Raw genomic sequence first — 18495 nt, 5'->3', positions numbered from 1 at the left:
CTTGCAGTGGAAAGGTCTGCTGGCTCAGTGTGGGGCTCAATATTTATTTGCTAAACACAAAAGGACAATCCATATTTACAAAGTACAGACAATGCTTTGTTTTGAGGCTACATACAAACTTCACACCTTCTGATTACATCCATCCCACGGTTGCCAGCAGCACCTGGACTGGTATTCACAGCTTTTAGGAAATGCATCGTTACAAACTCAATCCACAGTACATTGTCAAGGAACAGAAGACTGGTGGCCAAAGCCATTTGCTAAGTGTAAATGACTTAAACCCAAAAATTACTCTAACGTGGTGCATATAAATGATTTGGACAAAAACGTAGGTGGGTCGATTAGTAAGCTTGCAGACAACACAAAACTTAGAGTTGTGGATAGTGTGGAAAATTGTCAAAGGCTATGGCAGGATGGAGACCAGTTGGAAATGTGGACAGAGAAATGGCAGATGGAGTTTAATCGAGACAAGTGCAAGGCATTGGACTTTGGGAGATCAAATTTAAGAGGTAAGAATACAATAAATGGCAGTATCCTTAGGAGTATTTACGTACAGAAGCATCTGGGGGTGCCAATCCATAACCCCCTGAAAGTGGCAACACCAGCAGATAGGGTGGTAAAGGTGTATAGCATATCCGTAGGATGTCGATATAAAAAGGGGGTGGGGGAGCTGCGGATTTGGAGCGTTGTGTGCAGGTGCTGCATTACAGCAAGGGTGCAAAAGAGGCTGTTACCTGCATTGAAGCAAAGGTTGGACAAAGTTGGATTGTTTTCGCTGGAGCATCAGAGGGTGAGGGGAGACCTATTAGTATATAAAATTATGAGAGGCATAGACGCATTAGACAGTCCCAAGTTTTTTGCATAGGATAGAATGTCAATCAATTCATTACAATATTGCATTGAGGTTAGTACAAGGTAAAATAATGTACTGCGGAATAAAGTGTTACAGTAAGGATAAAGTGCAGTTCAGGTAGACAATAAGGTGCAAGTTCATAACAACTTAAATTATGAGGTTAAGAGTCCATGCTATTGTAGTAAGAAACCATTCAATAGTCTTCCAATAGCAGAATAGAACCTGTGCTTTGCCTGGTGGTACATGTTTTCAGGTGTTTGTATCTTTTGCTTGATGTGAGGGGGAAGAAGAGAGAATCTCTGGGGTGGGTGGGGTCTTTGATTATACTGGCTGCTTAACTGAGGCGGCGAGAAGTGTAGACAGAGCAGAGTCCATGAGGGCAGGCTAGCTTCCGTGATGTGCCAAGCGGAAACCACACTGTTTCTTGCTGTCACGTGCAGGGCAGTTGCCATACCAAACTGACGCATCTGGATAGGATGCTTTTTATGGTACATCAACTAAAAATTAGTGAGGGTCAGAGACATGCCAAATTTCTTTAGTCTCCTGAGAAAATAGTCAGCTTTTTTGCTGTGGTGTCAGCATGAATGGACAAGGACTTGAAGCACTCAAACCCCTCGACCTCAGCATTACTGATGTAAGTACACTGCTCCTCTTCCTGAAATTAATGCCCAGCTCTTTCGATTTGTTGACATTGAGGGAAAGATTATTGTCATGACACCATGTCACAAGGTTAAGTAAAATCTCCTGAAATCCTCACCATCACAGAAGGCAATCTTCAGCCAATTCAGTCATGTTATAAAGAAACCGCTGAATGTACAGGATATAGGACCAACAACCCTTCTGTGGCTTTCAACAAATCTGAGGACCCATGAACTAGCTGTATCTACAGCCAAACCATTCCAGTACAGTCACAAAACTGGCATACTTATGACAAAGTGAATGGAAAGAAGAGGGTGCATAAATCTTCCAATTACCATACATTCGTCACCGCACTGTCAAGCAGCATTGCATCACCATTAATCTGCTCAATGATGCTCACTTTGGGTTTTGACTGTCAGATATAACACCAAACCTCATCGTAGTCTTAGTCAAAACATAGACCAAATAACTTGACCATGGTAGGGTGAGAGCAACTGTACAGTATGGCAGCAAATAGGTATCAAGAGGAAACAACTCCTAGGAATGGAGACATATCTTGTGTAGAGGAAGTGTTTGAGAATACTGGAGGGCAGTCAAGCTGCTCCCTAGTTATCAGGGCAGAGTCCAAAGGCTGATCTGTCTAGCCGTTTCATCATAGGCTGAGAAGTGAGTTATTTGCTGATTGAATACTATTGAGTTCTATTCGGTAAATACAGTCTGTCTCCTTCCATCAAGACCTAGACAACATTCAGCCAAGGGGTGAGAAGTGACTCGCAATTCCCATCTCCAACAAGACAGACTAAACATCTACCCGTGATATTCAATGGCATCATCATGGCCAAGTACCCAACTATCAATGTCCAGGATGTTACCAGCAATCAGAACCTCAGTTGGACTAGCAGGTAAATACTTTGGCTATGGGCATTGTGTAGGCAAAAGAGACTAGTTTAGTTGGTCATTTAATTACTAATTGAATTAGTTCGGCACAACATTGTAGGACGAAGGGCACGTACCTGTGCTCTATTGGTCTGTGTTCTAAGTACCAGGGCAGTTCAGATGCTGGCTATATTATGGTGTAACTGTGACATCCAAAAGCTTTACCATGATGGTAGTGTAATACTATTGCAGTGCCAGTGACCCAGGTTCAATTCCACAGCTGTCCATAAGGAGTTTGTACGTTGTCCCTGAGATCGTGTGAATTTCCTCCAGATGCACCGATTTCCTCCCACATTCCAAAGACGTATGGGTTAGTAGGTTAATTGGTCACAGGTGCAAATGGACGGTGTGGGCTCGTTGCATCAGAAGATACTGTGCTATATTCTAAATAAATCAATAAATCTACATGGCACAATTGAGATTGATGTACGAGCAGAGGCTCTTACATACAAGAACCCCAGTAACACCAGAAGAAAGTAACTTGCTTTAATTAGCAACCCTCTACTAGTGGTACATTTACCATTTTTTTTTACAGTTAACAAAATACACTGCAGTTGCTCACATGGGCTACTCCAACAGCACTTCCCAACTCTTTAATTTAAGCCACCAAAGGCAAGGGAAGTGAATATATTGGAACACTACCAATCATGTTTCTGTCACACAGCACGCTGCCTTGGAACTGCTGTCTTGCTATTCTTTAATTATTGCTGAGTCTGAATCCCATCACACCCTGGGATTGCAGCAGTTCCAAAAGATGGCTCACCAGTGAACATTGAGGAATGGACAATAAATACTGGCATTTCCAGTATAGTCCACACCTAGAAAATTAACATTTGGGTGGGGAAGTAGAGGGGTGGAGAGGATTCTAATTTTGGCTCTGTGTTTAAAGGATTCTCTTGATGGTGATACATGAAGGATATTATCCTTCAAAAAGGTTTATTAATAGCATACTAATTATTATTGAACTACTTTTACTCTATCAACACACACAAAATGCTGGAGGAACTCAGCAAGCCAGGCAGCATCTACAGAAAAAAAATACAGTCGACGTTTCCAGCCAAAACCCTTCAGCAGGACTGGGGGAAAGAAAAGTTGAGGTGTAGATTTGAAAGTTGGGGGGAAGGGAGAGAGAAAGCCAGGGGATAGGTGAAACGAAGGGGGATGAATAAAGCCAAGAGTTAGTAAGTTGATTGGTGAAAGAGACAGAAGGCCATGGAAGAAAGGAGGAGGATGGAGCACTAAAGGGAGGTGATGGGTGGGTAAGGAGATAACATGAAGGGAGGGATTAGGGGATGGGAAATGGTGAAGGGATGGGTAGGGGCATTACTGAAAGTTTGAGAAATCGATGTTCATGCCATCAGGTTGGAGGCTACCCAGATGGAATATAAGGTGAGTGTGGCCTTATCCGGACAGTGGAGGTGGCCATATGGGAATGGGATGTGGAATTAAAATGGGTGGCCACTTGTTCTTGTGGACGGAGCATAGATGCTTGGCAAGGCGGTCTCCTAATCTATGTTGGGTCTCACTGACATAAAAGAGGCCATACCAGGAGCCCCGAACACAGTACATAAACCAACAGACTCCCAGGTGAAGTGTTGCCTCGTCTGGAAGGACTATTTAGGGCCCTGAATGGTAGTGAGGGAGGAGGTGTAGGGACAGTTGTAGCACTTGTTCCACTTGCAAGTATAAGTGCCAGGAGGGATATCTGTGGGAAGGGACAAATGGACAAGGGAGTCACGTAGGGAGCAATCCCTGCAAAAAGCAGTAAGTGGTGGGGGGGTGTGGGCGCAGGGGAAAGTGAACGATGTGTTTGGTGGTGGGATCCAGTTGGAAGTGGCAGAAGTTTTGGAGAATTATGTGCTGGACGCAGAGGCCAGTGGAGTGGTAGGTCAGGACATGAGGAACCCTACCCCTGGTAGCGTGGTGGGTGGATGGGATAAGAACAGATGTGCGTGAAATTGAAGAGATGCAGTTCAGGAAACCGTAGCTGGAGGAAGGGAAGCCCCTTTCTTTGAAAGGAGGGAGAAGTGGCATTTGGGTCATGTTGATGAGATGACAATTAGCGGGGGACATGTTTAATAGTGGATTATAGGACTAGAGCCACTTAAAGATAAGAAGTGACAGGGAGAAATACATGGAAAGGTTTAAAAAAATCAAGTGTTTAAACTGAGGCAATGTTAGACCAGAAGTAAATATATTGTAGATCACCTGGCACAGTACTCTTTGGAAGAAACCCTGAGCATAAGCAAAATAATTTTAGATTACCTCAAATTTGTATTTTTAAATTAAAAACAGTATCTTGTAAATGCATGATTTAGAGAAGTTAATCACTGTTGTCTTTTTTCTCTCTGTAGATGCAGCTTGCCTATCAGCTTCTACTTTCTATTTCAGAATTTTTGTACATGCAGACTTTTACTCTGTAATTTTTTTGTAAGTTGGAATGCGATGGAAGAATGGCCATTTAGAGGAAGTAAAGATATGGATGCGGGTTTCAGGGGCAAAGAGGCAGGGTTGAGGTTCCATAATGTGGAGAGCAATGAGGATGCCTTGATGATTGCACAAATGTATTTGTATTGATCTTGGGAGAATTTACGATTTTGAAGAAACAAGTTTATTGGTCTTGGAAAATTATTTGAATTGGATTTGCCATAAATAAAAAAAAAATAATAATTCAATTTTGTACAGAGTGAGACTTACTGTAATTGTTCAAAAAATTTATTGAGAATCTTTTTCCTGTCAAATTCACCTGACAATTAGGTCAGCCTTTGATCTTCTACATTTGGAATATAAGCTCTATAGCTTTGGTATCATTCCTGTGAAGCTGCATTAAACCCTACACAAGTCTGATATGCCCTTACTTTGATGTGGAAATGGATACCTACCACATTTTGGTTATGACTTTTAATAATTTTTATATGAGGCATTCCCTGAATGGCCTTCTGTGCTGCAAGGTATTATCATATGAAACCTTTATGTCTTCCTGACCAAGATGTTTTCTACATCATTAACCTTCCATTTATTTGTACCAGGTCACAGTGGTTCTTCATTCTGACAGTTGGAAGGCATATTAAGTTGTTGAAATTCTTCCATTTGTGAAATAGAGCATCTCTTTGGTTATGAAATACACTGCTAGATCCCAAATAAGCACTGAGTAGTAAAAGGGTGGTAGGGCTCTGATAAACCAGTTTTTTTTTGCTAACCCCAGATGGACCTTCAGTTCTTTAACACTCTCATGTCTTGGATTGAGACCTAATTAATGCATAGCAATTTACAAAATAATTACTTAAGGGATTAAACCACCAAAATCGCAGCCAGCGGCCTGACATTAATGTCAGTAGGTGGTAAGAAAATCAGAGCATGAGATATATTATGTGGGGCGAACAAGATTACTCTGAGTACTGACATGGACTTAATGGTTTACTACTCTGCAGTGCTGTAAGAAATGTGAAGATTTATTCAAAAACCTGAGGGTTGCTTAGGTGGGGAGAAGCTATAAAAGGTCATTTTATGAAGTGAACATGAATTGGTAGCAGTTATGGTGTTTTTTTTTGACTAGTTCACCATTTCAAATTTTAAAGTTACTGTATATAAATATTAATTTCCAAAAGGGTAGTTCTACATATTGTTTAATGTAGAGTGTAGTTTGGATTTTTAATATTTATGTAGAAACCTATGTTACAGTTTCAACAACGTACTGCTTTTAACATTTGCTGTACATGCGTTAACAGAAGAACAACCTAATATTATGAATGATAGTGAAATTTACAAATGTTTCCACTCAAAAACTGCATAGATAATCACTTATAAAACTATGTTCAATGTATTGGAAATGGTAAATTACTACAGATCTTTCTTTGAACCCTCCAATACAAAGATGGTGCCGTTAAGCAAAAACAGTTCAGCATCAACAAATTTTAGGTACTATTCTTATTTGACAAGGCTGGACATCCATTATTTACATTACAAGGGAGTCCTTGATGATCTTTGTCTGTTGATGATACAACTAAATTAGTTTGTTTTCTTCAGTTTTCTGTGAGTTTTGGATTTTTTCCCCGTCTTAAAAAAGTCTGCTGGTACTGTGGCAGTCACTGCGTGTAGGAGTTTGGAGTAAATATCACCCGCAACCAGGCAACCTTCCAGTAGATCCTCTGCGGAAGACATTGACTTCAGCTCTTCAGAGAAACAATGAATTAAAGTCCCACTATAGAGTCTTTCCAGAAGAGAAACAGGACATACATTAGAGGGTTTCTTAAAGTAGTATTCAAGAAATGAAATTAGTTAGAACAAAAAAACATGTCATTCAAAAAGATTATGGTTCATCTTTTAACTGGATGCATATCCTTTCATTCCCTTGATATCCAAAAGTTTATCAATATTATCGCAAACAACAGGAATTCTGCAGATGCTAGAAATTCAAGCAACATACATCAAAGTTGCTGGTGAACGCAGCAGGCCAAGCAGCATCTATAGGAAGAGGTGCAGTTGACGTTTCAGGCCGAGACCCTTCGTCAGGACTAACTGAAGGAAGAGTGAGTAAGGGATTTGAAAGCTGGAGGGGGAGGGGGAGATGCAAAATGATAGGAGAAGACAGGAGGGGGAGGGATAGAGCCGAGAGCTGGACAGGTGATAGGCAAAAGGGGATATGACAGGATCATGGGACAGGAGGTCCGGGAAGAAAGACAAGGAGGGAGGGGGGTGACCCAGAGGATGTTCCGGGAAGAAAGACAGAAGCCACACTCAGGTTGGAGGAACAACACCTTATATTCCGTCTGGGTAGCCTCCAAACTGATGGCATGAACATCGACTTCTCTAACTTCCGCTAAGGCCCCACCTCCCACTCGTACCCCATCTGTTACTCATTTTTATGCACACATTCTTTCTCTCACTCTTCTTTTTCTCCCTCTGTCCCTCTGAATATACCTCTTGCCCATCCTCTGGGTCACCCCCCCCCTTGTCTTTCTTCCCGGACCTCCTGTCCCATGATCCTCTCGTATCCCCTTTTGCCAATCACCTGTCCAGCTCTTGGCTCTATCCCTCCCCCTCCTGTCTTCTCCTATCATTTTGGATCTCCCCCCCCCCTCCAGCTTTCAAATCCCTTACTCACTCTTCCTTCAGTTAGTCCTGACGAAGGGTCTCAGCCTGAAATGTCGACTGCACCTCTTCCTACAGATGCTGCCTGGCCTGCTGCATTCACCAGCAACTTTGATGTATGTTATATCAATATTATAATTTGTTCAGTGACTGAGCCTCCAGAGTCCTCTTTGGACTAGTCTATCATGAATACAGTACACTTTGAAGTGAATTTTTCATCTCCTTCTTGCATGGTGACCACTTACTTTGAGAATGATCCCTGGTTCTATACATTCCAGATCCGAGAACCATATCCCTGCCTCTATTCCAGCAAGAATTTTGGTTTTTAATGAAATTATTCTATTTGCTGCTGCAAAACAACAAATTGAATCCAATTTAATAAAGTGATAATACATCTGAATCTGATTCTAATAAAGTTGGGAGTTTTAGTTCATGCTGCATATTTTCTCCTTGAAGGATAACCCATCATTCCAGGAATCAAAAATGTTGTGAAGTTCTGTTGCACTCAATGTTCCCTCTGATTTTTTTTTACAGCTGCACACACCAACCATTCCTCAGAGCAAGAAATGTTAACATGGCTTGAAACTGCACAGCACTTTAAATGATTTTTCATTTGTAATATACATATTATTAATATTTAGAATGAAAATTGAAAAATCACTTACTTTTGATCTACTATTGAGGGGTGTAATGAAATACAGTACAACAAAGAAAATCTTTCACATTTTGTAAACTTTTCCTCATCTGTTTTTGTTACAAATGCATTGTCTATAAACACTATCCAGATTAATTCCTCATCCGTATGAAAGATGTATCCTCATTAGATCATCCAAATGTTCCACTTCTAGTCTGTTTCTGGATTTACATTTGATTCAATCCATAAGACTGAATCCACAATCACAGTCAGCACTAGAAGCATGAAATGTCAACAACAATTGACAGTTCTTCAAGTTCTTTGTTTCTAAGCATGTGGTTGAATAGGAAAGATACTAGCATGGATAGAGCATTAGTTGATTGCCAGGAGGCAAAGAGTGGGAATAAAGGGAGCCTTTTCAGGTTGGCTGCCAGTGACTAGTGGTGTTCCAGAGGGTCTGTGTTCGAACCACTTCTTTTTACATTATATGTCAATGATTCGGATGATGGAATTGATGGTTTTGAGACTGAGTCTGCAGATGGTACAAAGATGGAGGGACGGGTAGTGTTGAGAAAGCAGACAGACTACAGAAGGAATTATACAATGGGCAATGGGCAAAGAAGTGGCAGATGGAATGCAGTGTTGGAAAGTGTATAGTCATGCACTTTAGTAGAAGAAATAAAAGTGTACACTATTTTCTGAAGATGGAGAACATTCAAAAATATGAGGTGCCAAGGGAAGTGCAGAATTCCTTAAAGGTTATTTTGCAGGAGGTGAGGAAGGCAAATGCAATGTTAGCAGTAATTTTGAGAGGACTAGGATATTAAAGAATGTAATCTTGAGGCTTTATAAGGCACTGGTGAGGCCTCACTTGGAGTACTGAGAGTAGTTTTGGGCCCTTATCAAAGAAAGGATGTGCTGACATTGGAGAGGGTGCAAAGGAGGTTCACAAAAATGTTTCTAGGATTGTAAGGCTTATCACATGAAGAACATTTGATGGCTCTGGGCCTGTACTCACTGGAATTCAGAAGAATGAGGGGAGATCTCATTGAAACCTATCAAATGTTGAAAGGCCTCAATAGAGTGGATGTGAAGAGGATCTTTCCTGCAGTGGGAGAGTCTAGGACTAGAGGACGCAGTCTCAGAAAAGAAGGACATCCATTTAAAAAGAAGATGAGGAGGAACTTCTTCAGCCAGAGAGTGGTAAATCTGTGGAATTCATAGCTGTGGAGGCATTGGGTATATTCAAGAGAGGTTGATAGGGCATGAAGGGATATGTGGAGAAGACATTAGAATTGGGCTGAGAGAGAAATGGCAGAGCAGACTCAATGGGCCAAATTCTGCTCTTATATCAGTGAACATTTTAATTGAACCTGTCTTTACTTTCTCATAAATAACAAATTTAATATCACAGTATTTCTGTGAGATGTTTGAGGCAATGCTTTCATTGTAGTTTGTAATTGTAGCTGACATTTTTTGCTATTCGTACAACATTCTTTTTTCCAAATTCAAAAGTGGTTGAGTTTGCAATAGCAACAGGGTCAAAAGCTTGCTTCATCTCATGAACTCTATCATCTAGGTGATTACACACATGTTGAATGAAATGAATAATAGGCACAGTATCAACATTAGAAGTTATAGATGCAAGCAAATTTTTCACTTTGTCACTCCAATAAACTGTATTGCCAAGATACTGGGACCACAACTTGGTAATTTTTGCTTTTGCATACTGTAGTGCTTCAATTTTACTCAAACAGCTCTTCTGAAGGAATTTCCAAAGAGAAGCCAAATCTTCTAGAAATTTGTTAAGGACACTTACAGCTACTCGATATTGTGGATTGGTCATAATCTTCAAGCTGGTGATTGGATTGTTAAACTAATTAATGCTCTTTGCCATTATTATTTTAAAAAATTAACAAGTCAAAAATATATAATTTTAATAGCCAGTCATACAATTTTAAGAAAAACAATTTTTACCGTGTTCTAACAATTTTTTAATTAAAATATTATTACCAGATTGATATTTTTGAGAGATTACTTACCCCAAAAGTCAGAAAATATAAATTTCCATAACAAACACAAACACAAGTAAACGATGTCAGGCAGTCAAAACAACTGACAGGCACAATGGCAAAAGTAAAATGTTTGACTAGATGATGTTGGAGTTCAGGGGACCCGCAGTTTATTACAATGAGCTACTAACTTCCATTCTGTGTTTATTGTTACAATTTGTAACAGTGTTTTAACTTGAAACATTGATAATGAAAATATATTGAAGCTTTAAAATGTTTAGAGTAAAGGTTGTGGCACGTTTATTATTTAGAAAATTTGTGGTTTATATTCATTAACAATTACAGGGTATTTCACAACTATATTGCCAGATTTCAAAATTACATTAGTATAATTTCAAAATTATATTAACATATAAAAGAAAATTTCAGCTGCGTGCAACTAAGCCTATAAGCACGGCAGCATTTCAGTTACTGCTCGGCTGCGCACCACGCAGATTAGAAGGAACAGTGGATGCACTCCTGACAGAAACATAACCTTCCTGCAATAAGGGATTACATACTGTTTACATTCCTAACTGCTTGCTATATCTTTAAGTTAATTTTCAATGATTTATATGGAGGGACAACTTGATCCTTCTGTATACCATTACTTCCCTATCTCCAGTCATTTAAAAAATTGCTTAGCTTTTTAACTTTTTCTCTTAAGTGATGTTTTCATATTCACTATTCCACTTAAAATTTTCTTCCCATTCATCTTCTCTATCTCCTTGAATTTCTGCTGCATTTTTCTCAACTCGTACTGCCACCCAGCTTTGCCTTATCGATAACCTTGAAAACTTATTCTAGATTAATGAGTTGAAGGGAATCTGATCAGGCTGGGCCCCAGCACCTCACTGGTAAAGCCCTCCCAACCCAAAAAAGGCCAGTTTCAGAACATTACCCAATCCTCAAATCAGTTGTTATATTAACCCCCAACCCCACATGCTTCACTTGTGTAGTATCTTATCAAAAGCACTTCGAGGTCCAAATTCATCACATTCACAACTGCTAATTTTTTTTTAAACCTTCTCAATCTCGAACTGCAGTCCTCCACTTTCCCTAGGTTTTGTTTTGTCTTTTAAGTGTGGCATGTTTAATTTTCTATAGCCTTCCAAATTTTATCATTTTCACTAACTTTTTTCTATCATAACCTATTATCAATCCACAAGAGTTCTTGTGGATCTTAGCAAGGGCCTTTTGCATGTTTGAGGAAACCAAATGCTTTTTCCCTGACCTCAAAGAAAATTCCTTATACCATAATTTAATCTCTCCTGTCTTTGTGTACAAGTGATACTTATTAGTACCTGCTGATCTTTGCGCTTTTCCGTTCTATTCCTTGCAGTCTGTTTGTTCCCTTATATTAATCCTTGCCATGTTACTTTTGCTGAATTCTGAGTTTTCTAATCTTTAGAGATGTACTGCCCCTTAAGTAAAATAAACCTTTGAGTTGAACGATTGCTTTCATTGTTAGCTACAGATGGACCACCTTCTGGCTTGACATAAAAGGGAATCAGAATCAAATGTGTTTGTTTGTTTGTGAATTATATTTGATAATAATTATTCAAATATTACCCAGTGCTTATCTACGATTATATACTTCATTGCAGGCTCTCAGGCTGTTTGAAAATTGGTAAACTTGCTCAAGCTGTTGACATCTATTAGTAGCAACCAATACTATAATTCTCCAATTTCACTTATTGTACATTCCCAAATTTCCTTCACCCACACTTTGGTGACCAATTTATTAAATCTCATACAGACTTATTCCAATCACTGCATGCTGGGAGAGCCAGGAGAAGCCAGAAAGCATAATGACACTTAGTTCATTTCCTCCTTATACAGTAATTTTGTGATAATCTAGATATAATACATATTTGTATTTTCTTACCGTGTAATATCTGGTGTTGGAAAAGGACAACACAAGAGTTGATTTAAATAGATTCCCATTAGAAGACAACTCTGCCACTGACAGAAGACATGAGCTACATCTACATCCAGATTTCCCATCTTCTGCCCTCTTTGTCTCAGCTGGGAAAGCCTATCATATACCATTCCAATGTCTTTCTCCATCAACTTATTGTTACCTGGACAGGTTTAAAGAAAAACATAGTTAAACATGCTCCCTTAATTTGATCTAAAGAACTATTGAAAAATGTAATTTGGAGCAGAGGAAGGCTAGAGGACTCCTTGACCTTGCAGAGTCAATTACTAATGAAACTTGGCCTGAACTTCACATTCTGCCTGATCCATGACCCTCCCTCAAATATGTTCAGTGATCTACCCTCTACGGTAGAGAATTCCAAATGTTCACAATAGAGGAAATTATTTTAAACGCATTGCAGAAACTTTGTATAATACTTGGATTCCGTCTGCAGAAGCAACTGTGAACGTCCTGCCATTTTAATTCTCCACCCACTTTTCCAATGGCCTAATTGACTGTATCCTGTATTGTTCATCATCATCATGTGCCGTGCCCAGTTTGAGCTTTGACTGCCATGGCCCACACACTCCCGTTTTGGGTCAAGTGGATCAATTCACTGGTATTCATTTCCAGTTCTCTGGCTGCTGTCTCCATCATCATTTGACTTTGCCTTCCTCTCGCTTTCTTCCCTTCAATCTTTCCCATAATTACCGTGCATTCTAACTCTTCTTTCCTAATCACATATCCAATGAAGTTACATTGCCTTTTCATGATCTCATACATTATTTCTCTTTTTGTGTTTGCTCTGTTCATGACATCCTTGTTAGATTTCGTTTCATCCATGATATTCTTTGCATCCTCCTCAAAAACCACATCTCTACTGCTTCAATTCATTTCCTCATGTTACTAGATATTGTCCAACATTCTGAGACATATAACATAACTGGATAAATGTAACATTTCAGTACTCTGAGGTGGGTTGTCATGCCTAGTTTAGTATTGGCCAGTATACTCTTCATTCTCGTAAAGGTGTCTTTCACCATCCCTATTATTATTTTGACGTCCATGTCGCACCTGCCATCTGATGTCACCCAGTTTCCTAAGTAGCAAAAGTTCTGTAATTGTTTTATGTCTTCCCTGTTTATTCTCAGCCTGCAGATAGGATTCTCCTTCTTCTTGGATATCACCATACATTGTATTTTTGCGATGGATAGATAGACCCATTTTTGCACTTTCTTCAACAACTACATCAATTAAGTTTTGTAGTTCTTCCTCCGTACTTGCAATTAACACAGTGTCATCTGCATATCTGAAATTATTGATGTTTTCACCGCCAACTTTGATTCCCAAGATGCCTCTTATTTTTTGTAATATTGTGTCATTGTACACATTAAATAAATCAGGGGAGAAAACACACCCTTGTCTTAACACCTCTCTTGATTTTTGTAAATTGACTCACTTCTCCATCTATAGTTTGTTCCCAGTACAGATTTCTGATTAGGCGGAAGTCTTTCGAATCTAGATCTAGAGTTTCCTGCAATATTTCAAATAACTTATTGTGCTTCACTTTATTAAATGCTTTTTAAAACAAACAAATCTTTTTGCACTTGAATAGTTCGTTCTGATAGTATCCTTAACATCAATATTGCGTTTCTTGTACCTTTGTCTGTCATAAAACTACATTGTTCTTTACCTATTTCAGCTTGTATCTTACTTTTAGTTCTTGTCATCAAAATTTTTAGAAGTATCTTGGTGATATGACTCATTAAACTCATTAAATGGTTAAACCAGGAATGTGAGTAAATAGAAAGAATCTCTATTACTGATCCAAAAAGATTACATCAACAAATCAAGAATATCTTGTATTGTTAAGGACTCTTAATATGCACTAAGCTACATTGGCATAGGAATACACAAATGCAACCTGCAATATACCAGTAACAGGGAATTCTGAAAATGACAATCCATTCTGATCTAACTATGACTCTTCAGCACCAAAAATATTCCAGCAACAACACTGGCCAACATAACCTGCTAAAGGGTCTCAGCCCAAACCATCGACTGTACTTTTTTCCATAGATGCTGCCTGGCCTGCTGAGTTCCTCCAGCATTTTGTGTGTATAACCTCCTTTAAGCTGGCTGACAGATAATAGATAGATATACTTTATTGATCCCGAGGGAAATTGGGTTTCGTTACTGCTGCACCAACCAAGAATACAGCATAAATATAGCAATAGTAAAACCACAAACAATCAAACAACAATATGCAAACTATGCCAGATGGAAATAAGATAATGAAAGTAGAGTGAAATTTTACAGATAAATTATTGCAGTTCGAGGCCAAAACTAATGTATCAGCATCCATTATGCCACTCTGGTTTCTAACACTCAACAAAAAGAACTTAATTATTTTTGTGATATCTTATTACCTGTTTTGCATATTAGTTTATGTAATTCCCCAGTTACAATAGAAAGCAGGAGAGCCTGAAGATGATGCAGTGTTACTTTCGGTTCGGCGTGAACTACCCAGTAGCAGGTAATATAAACTGTCAAGTGCAGGCTGGCTGGCAGAGCCTGCACGTCAGTTTTCACTTCCAGAGTCTCTAAAAGAAAACAGGTTCTATCCAGGATAGAAATCTGCAAAAAGATGTGTGCAATTAATATCAAATAAGAAACCAATCTCATAACTCAATTTGAATTTATAATGAAGAGAATGACATCCTAGTAAAAGCCGAGCTTGGGAACGAACATACAGTAACATTAAAGCAAAAATCTAACATTTCTCATAAGGAATTTCAGATGAAAACAGCCTTGTGTCACATAAATGTAAGAAGTGCAAGAAGTCCCCACTTCATTTGGATATTTAAAGTAAAGGTTGATGGGTTATTGATTAATCAGGGCATCAAAGAGAGAAGGCAGAGAATGGAGTTCGAAGGAATAGATCAGTCATAATAGAATGGCAGAGCAGATTCAATGGGTCAAATAGCCTCAATCTGTTCCTAATTCTTATGGTCTCTGATAGTCTTTAGATTGAAAGCTGCAAACTATAACTATTACATCAACAACTCGATGAAAATTAGTAAAAATTCCACATATTCTTAAAAAAGTTAAACCAGTTAAAGTTAAAAAGGAAGCACTTCCATCACTCCACTTTGAACTAGAAGCCAGCTTCCAACTGTATTTGCTATAATAGATTAGGAACGTGGAGTCAGATCAAACATTACTTTATTAAATAGTGGAGTAGGCATGAGTCTTATGATGATAGCTTCCTTGTGCAAGGTACGTTTTGACTCTAGCCATTGACCAGTTTTGAGCTCACCTTGGTGTTACGGGCAGTTACTTTCACCTCACTTTTGGAATTCTTCTCTTTGATCCAAGTTTGAGAGCATTGTTGAAGAAAGTTTGATGCACTTTGCTGATTGCAAGTGGATTGACTGAGCAATAATTAATCAGAATCAGGTTTTTATATCATTGGTTTATGTTGTGAAATCTGTTGTTTTATGGCAGGAGTACATTGCAATACACTAACATAAACAGTATAAGTATATATATATATATGTATAAAAATATATATATATAAAAATAAAGCTGGTCCTGAAATATTGAGCGATTGAGTGTGCTCTTCAAGCTCCTGTACCTCCCCATTGATGGTAGCAATGAGAAGGGGGCATCGCTCCCTTCTGGAAATGAGATAAAGCTGGGCAATTTTTGACATTGCTGGGTGGGTGCCAATGTTGCAACTATACTGGAACATCTTGGCTGGATGCACAGCTAATTCTGGCATTGAGGACTTCAGTACCAATTTGGGATTTTACTTGGTCCATTAGCTTTCCTGTAACAGTTATTGTGTGGAGTGAACTAAGTAGGTTGGAGACTGGCTTCTTTAATGTGATGGGTGTCTGGAAGAAGCCCCTATTTGGTATCTAACTGAACATGACTGCAAATGTTAAAGTATTTTCTTTAGCACTCATACTTGGACCTACATGTTGAGCATGAGAATATTTTTTGAGCTTCTTCCTCCCAGAAACGGTTTAATTGTTCATACTATTCACAACCAGGATCGCAGATATGTTCTCAATCACTTAGTTCTAGTTACTGCAGTTTTACTGGTTTACCATATCTTTATTCATTAGATATACTCTATGTTGCTACTGGCATACCCTTCTGCACTTCTAATTGAACCAGACTTGATTCCTTGGTCTGACAGTAATGGGAAAGAGGAGATTAATTCATGATAATTAATGATAATCAACTACTACTGATGATCCACAGTTAGCATGATTGTTGTACTGCATCACACAGTATCCTCTGCGTGAAATTGGAACCATTTCCACAAGACTGTTACGATGATCTTTCTTTCCAATGTTCTCATTGGTATATACATTTGCCAGACACAGATACATGAAATGGCTGTAAGAATAGATCAGAGGCGAAGTATCATACAGTGAGTGACTTGGATCCTGACACAACAAAACACTTCCAACATCTATAGTGCAAATCAGAATCGTGATGGAATACTTTCTATTTGTCTGACACCTTCTCCATAGCTCTAAATATTAATTCCCTTAAATACCCATGCAATGTGCTTGCTGTGAATTACCCAAGCTGTTCCAATAGCACATCCCAAACCTGTAATCTCCATGGCTGGGGTAAAGGCAACCGGCACATTTGAACAGTACTACCTTCATCTTCCCAAGTAATGCACCATCCCAGCTTGAAAATATATCGCCGCTTTTTGTTTACTAGGTCTAAACCCTGGAACACCCCACCCAATAGCACTGTGGAAATATCCTCATCGTAAAGAGAAATGGCTGAAGTAGGTAGCTCCCCCCACATTCTCAAATGTACTTGCAGTTACGACAGTGTGCAGCAGCACAAAGTGCCTAGATGATTCATGATTAATGCGATTTGACCAATATATACCAAGTGAAATTTATACAGAGCTAAATGAATTTCAGTTCTGTGGCATCCAATTTCTAGAAATAACTGAACTTCTTAAATCATTAAAAAAAAATCTTACTTCTGGTAGTCTTTGCAACGAATGTGTTTCACTTAATTTGAATCTCTTCAGCACTGCTTGAATGTTAGTTTTTTTCAGAGTTAGGTCATGTCTATCATATTCCTGCACGTGATGTACTTTGCTGTGTTCTTCAGCTTTAAGGCTGGCCTTTCCTGGTGTTTTAGTAGGTAGATCCGATGCTGAATCAAGAGAAGTCTCACTGGTACTCAGCAGACCATAAATAATCTGACGAATGGGCAAAGAACACCTGTGACTGCTGGTCCTGCGCATATTTTCCACCTGAGGATGCAGGAATGTTCTCCTCAAGGTCAAGCAGTCGCTATGAAATGGAGCCAAATCTCCTTTCAATAGAGCAGCTAACATCCATTCTGGGGCTTTGCTAGCCAAGATAGTAGGAGCATGAGGCCTCATATCTTTGTTCTTAAAGTATGTTGCAAGATCCACATCTGACTGAATATATTCATTCATATGAAAACATATGACTTCTTGGACTTTCTCATGGTCTCTTTGCTTTAGTGACTTCAGAATGTTTTGAATTGCTTCTTTTGGCTCAGAAAACCCAGCCAGCCAGTTCAAAAGCCCTTGAATTCGTGCATTCTTCCTCCCTGCTGCATAAGTCCTTGCATGGGAATGTATTCTGGTGAAAAAGTTCTCCAGGAAAGGAAGGTTAATATAATCATTACCATTCAGCACTGCGAAGAGTGGAAGAAGAGCTTTGTTCATGTGATTAAAATGGTTGCAGAACTTTTCAACTGAGAAACACTGGGCTGAAATATAGTGCTCTGAATTATCTTTAAGATTAGTTACATTTTCCCACTTGAAATAATTGAGGGGACAATAACCAGCCTTCAAATCAAAGATGCAAAAGTCACTGTCGAGTGTTAGGACAGGGCAGTTCCATTGATTAGCAAGAGCGACAATGTCGCGGTCTGCTTCAGAATGGCTCTGGACAAATGGTACTTGCAACTGCACTAAGACTTGTTTAAAAACTTCTGGACCAAGTAGCGGCAACACAGTCCCTCCTCTGCCTCTTGAAATGGAGTGTGCCTTTAGGATTTTTTCTCTGGCACGTTGTTTGATGGTTTCAAATTTTTTATCTGTATAGTCACATCCACCATCAAAAACCACATATGGTGAAATATTACAGAGTGACAGAGCTTCAAAGAACTTACAGATGATATCTGTAAATGAATCATATTCTCCTCCATAATTAAGATCCAAATGAGAGTCGAAGTAAAGTCTATGAAATAAGTTATTGCCATCAATTATAATTCTAGTGTTTTGCAATTTTATATTATCAAAAAATTGATGATTTTCTCCAATGTAGGACATCAATCCATGGATACCCAT

At 39.0% G+C, this 18495-nt stretch overlaps 2 protein-coding genes across 3 annotated transcripts in view; one reads left to right on the top strand and one right to left on the bottom strand.

Moving 5' to 3' along the window:
* The window catches only part of atp2c1 (ATPase secretory pathway Ca2+ transporting 1), a 101663-nt gene extending 99296 nt beyond the window's left edge, over positions 1-2367 (top strand). For both annotated transcript variants that reach the window (XM_063069630.1, XM_063069628.1), the window contains exon 28: positions 2228-2367. In XM_063069630.1, coding sequence (XP_062925700.1) covers positions 2228-2262 — 35 coding nt within the window. In that variant the 3' untranslated portion in view covers positions 2263-2367. The remainder of the gene's footprint in view (positions 1-2227) is intronic.
* A 4069-nt stretch (positions 2368-6436) lies between these two features.
* On the bottom strand, positions 6437-18495 carry aste1b (asteroid homolog 1b). Its single transcript, XM_063069631.1, has 4 exons — positions 17146-18495; positions 14555-14762; positions 12093-12288; positions 6437-6638 (listed from the first exon to the last, which is right to left on the bottom strand). The coding sequence occupies exons 1-4, from the start codon at positions 18493-18495 to the stop codon at positions 6437-6439; spliced, it is 1956 nt and encodes a 651-aa protein (XP_062925701.1).

This window comes from Mobula hypostoma, chromosome 17 (assembly GCF_963921235.1).
Source record: "Mobula hypostoma chromosome 17, sMobHyp1.1, whole genome shotgun sequence".
Classification (NCBI taxonomy): Eukaryota; Metazoa; Chordata; class Chondrichthyes; order Myliobatiformes; family Myliobatidae; genus Mobula; species Mobula hypostoma.
The sequence above is the reverse complement of the archived record's forward strand: the minus strand, read 5'-3'. Positions and strand labels throughout refer to the sequence as shown.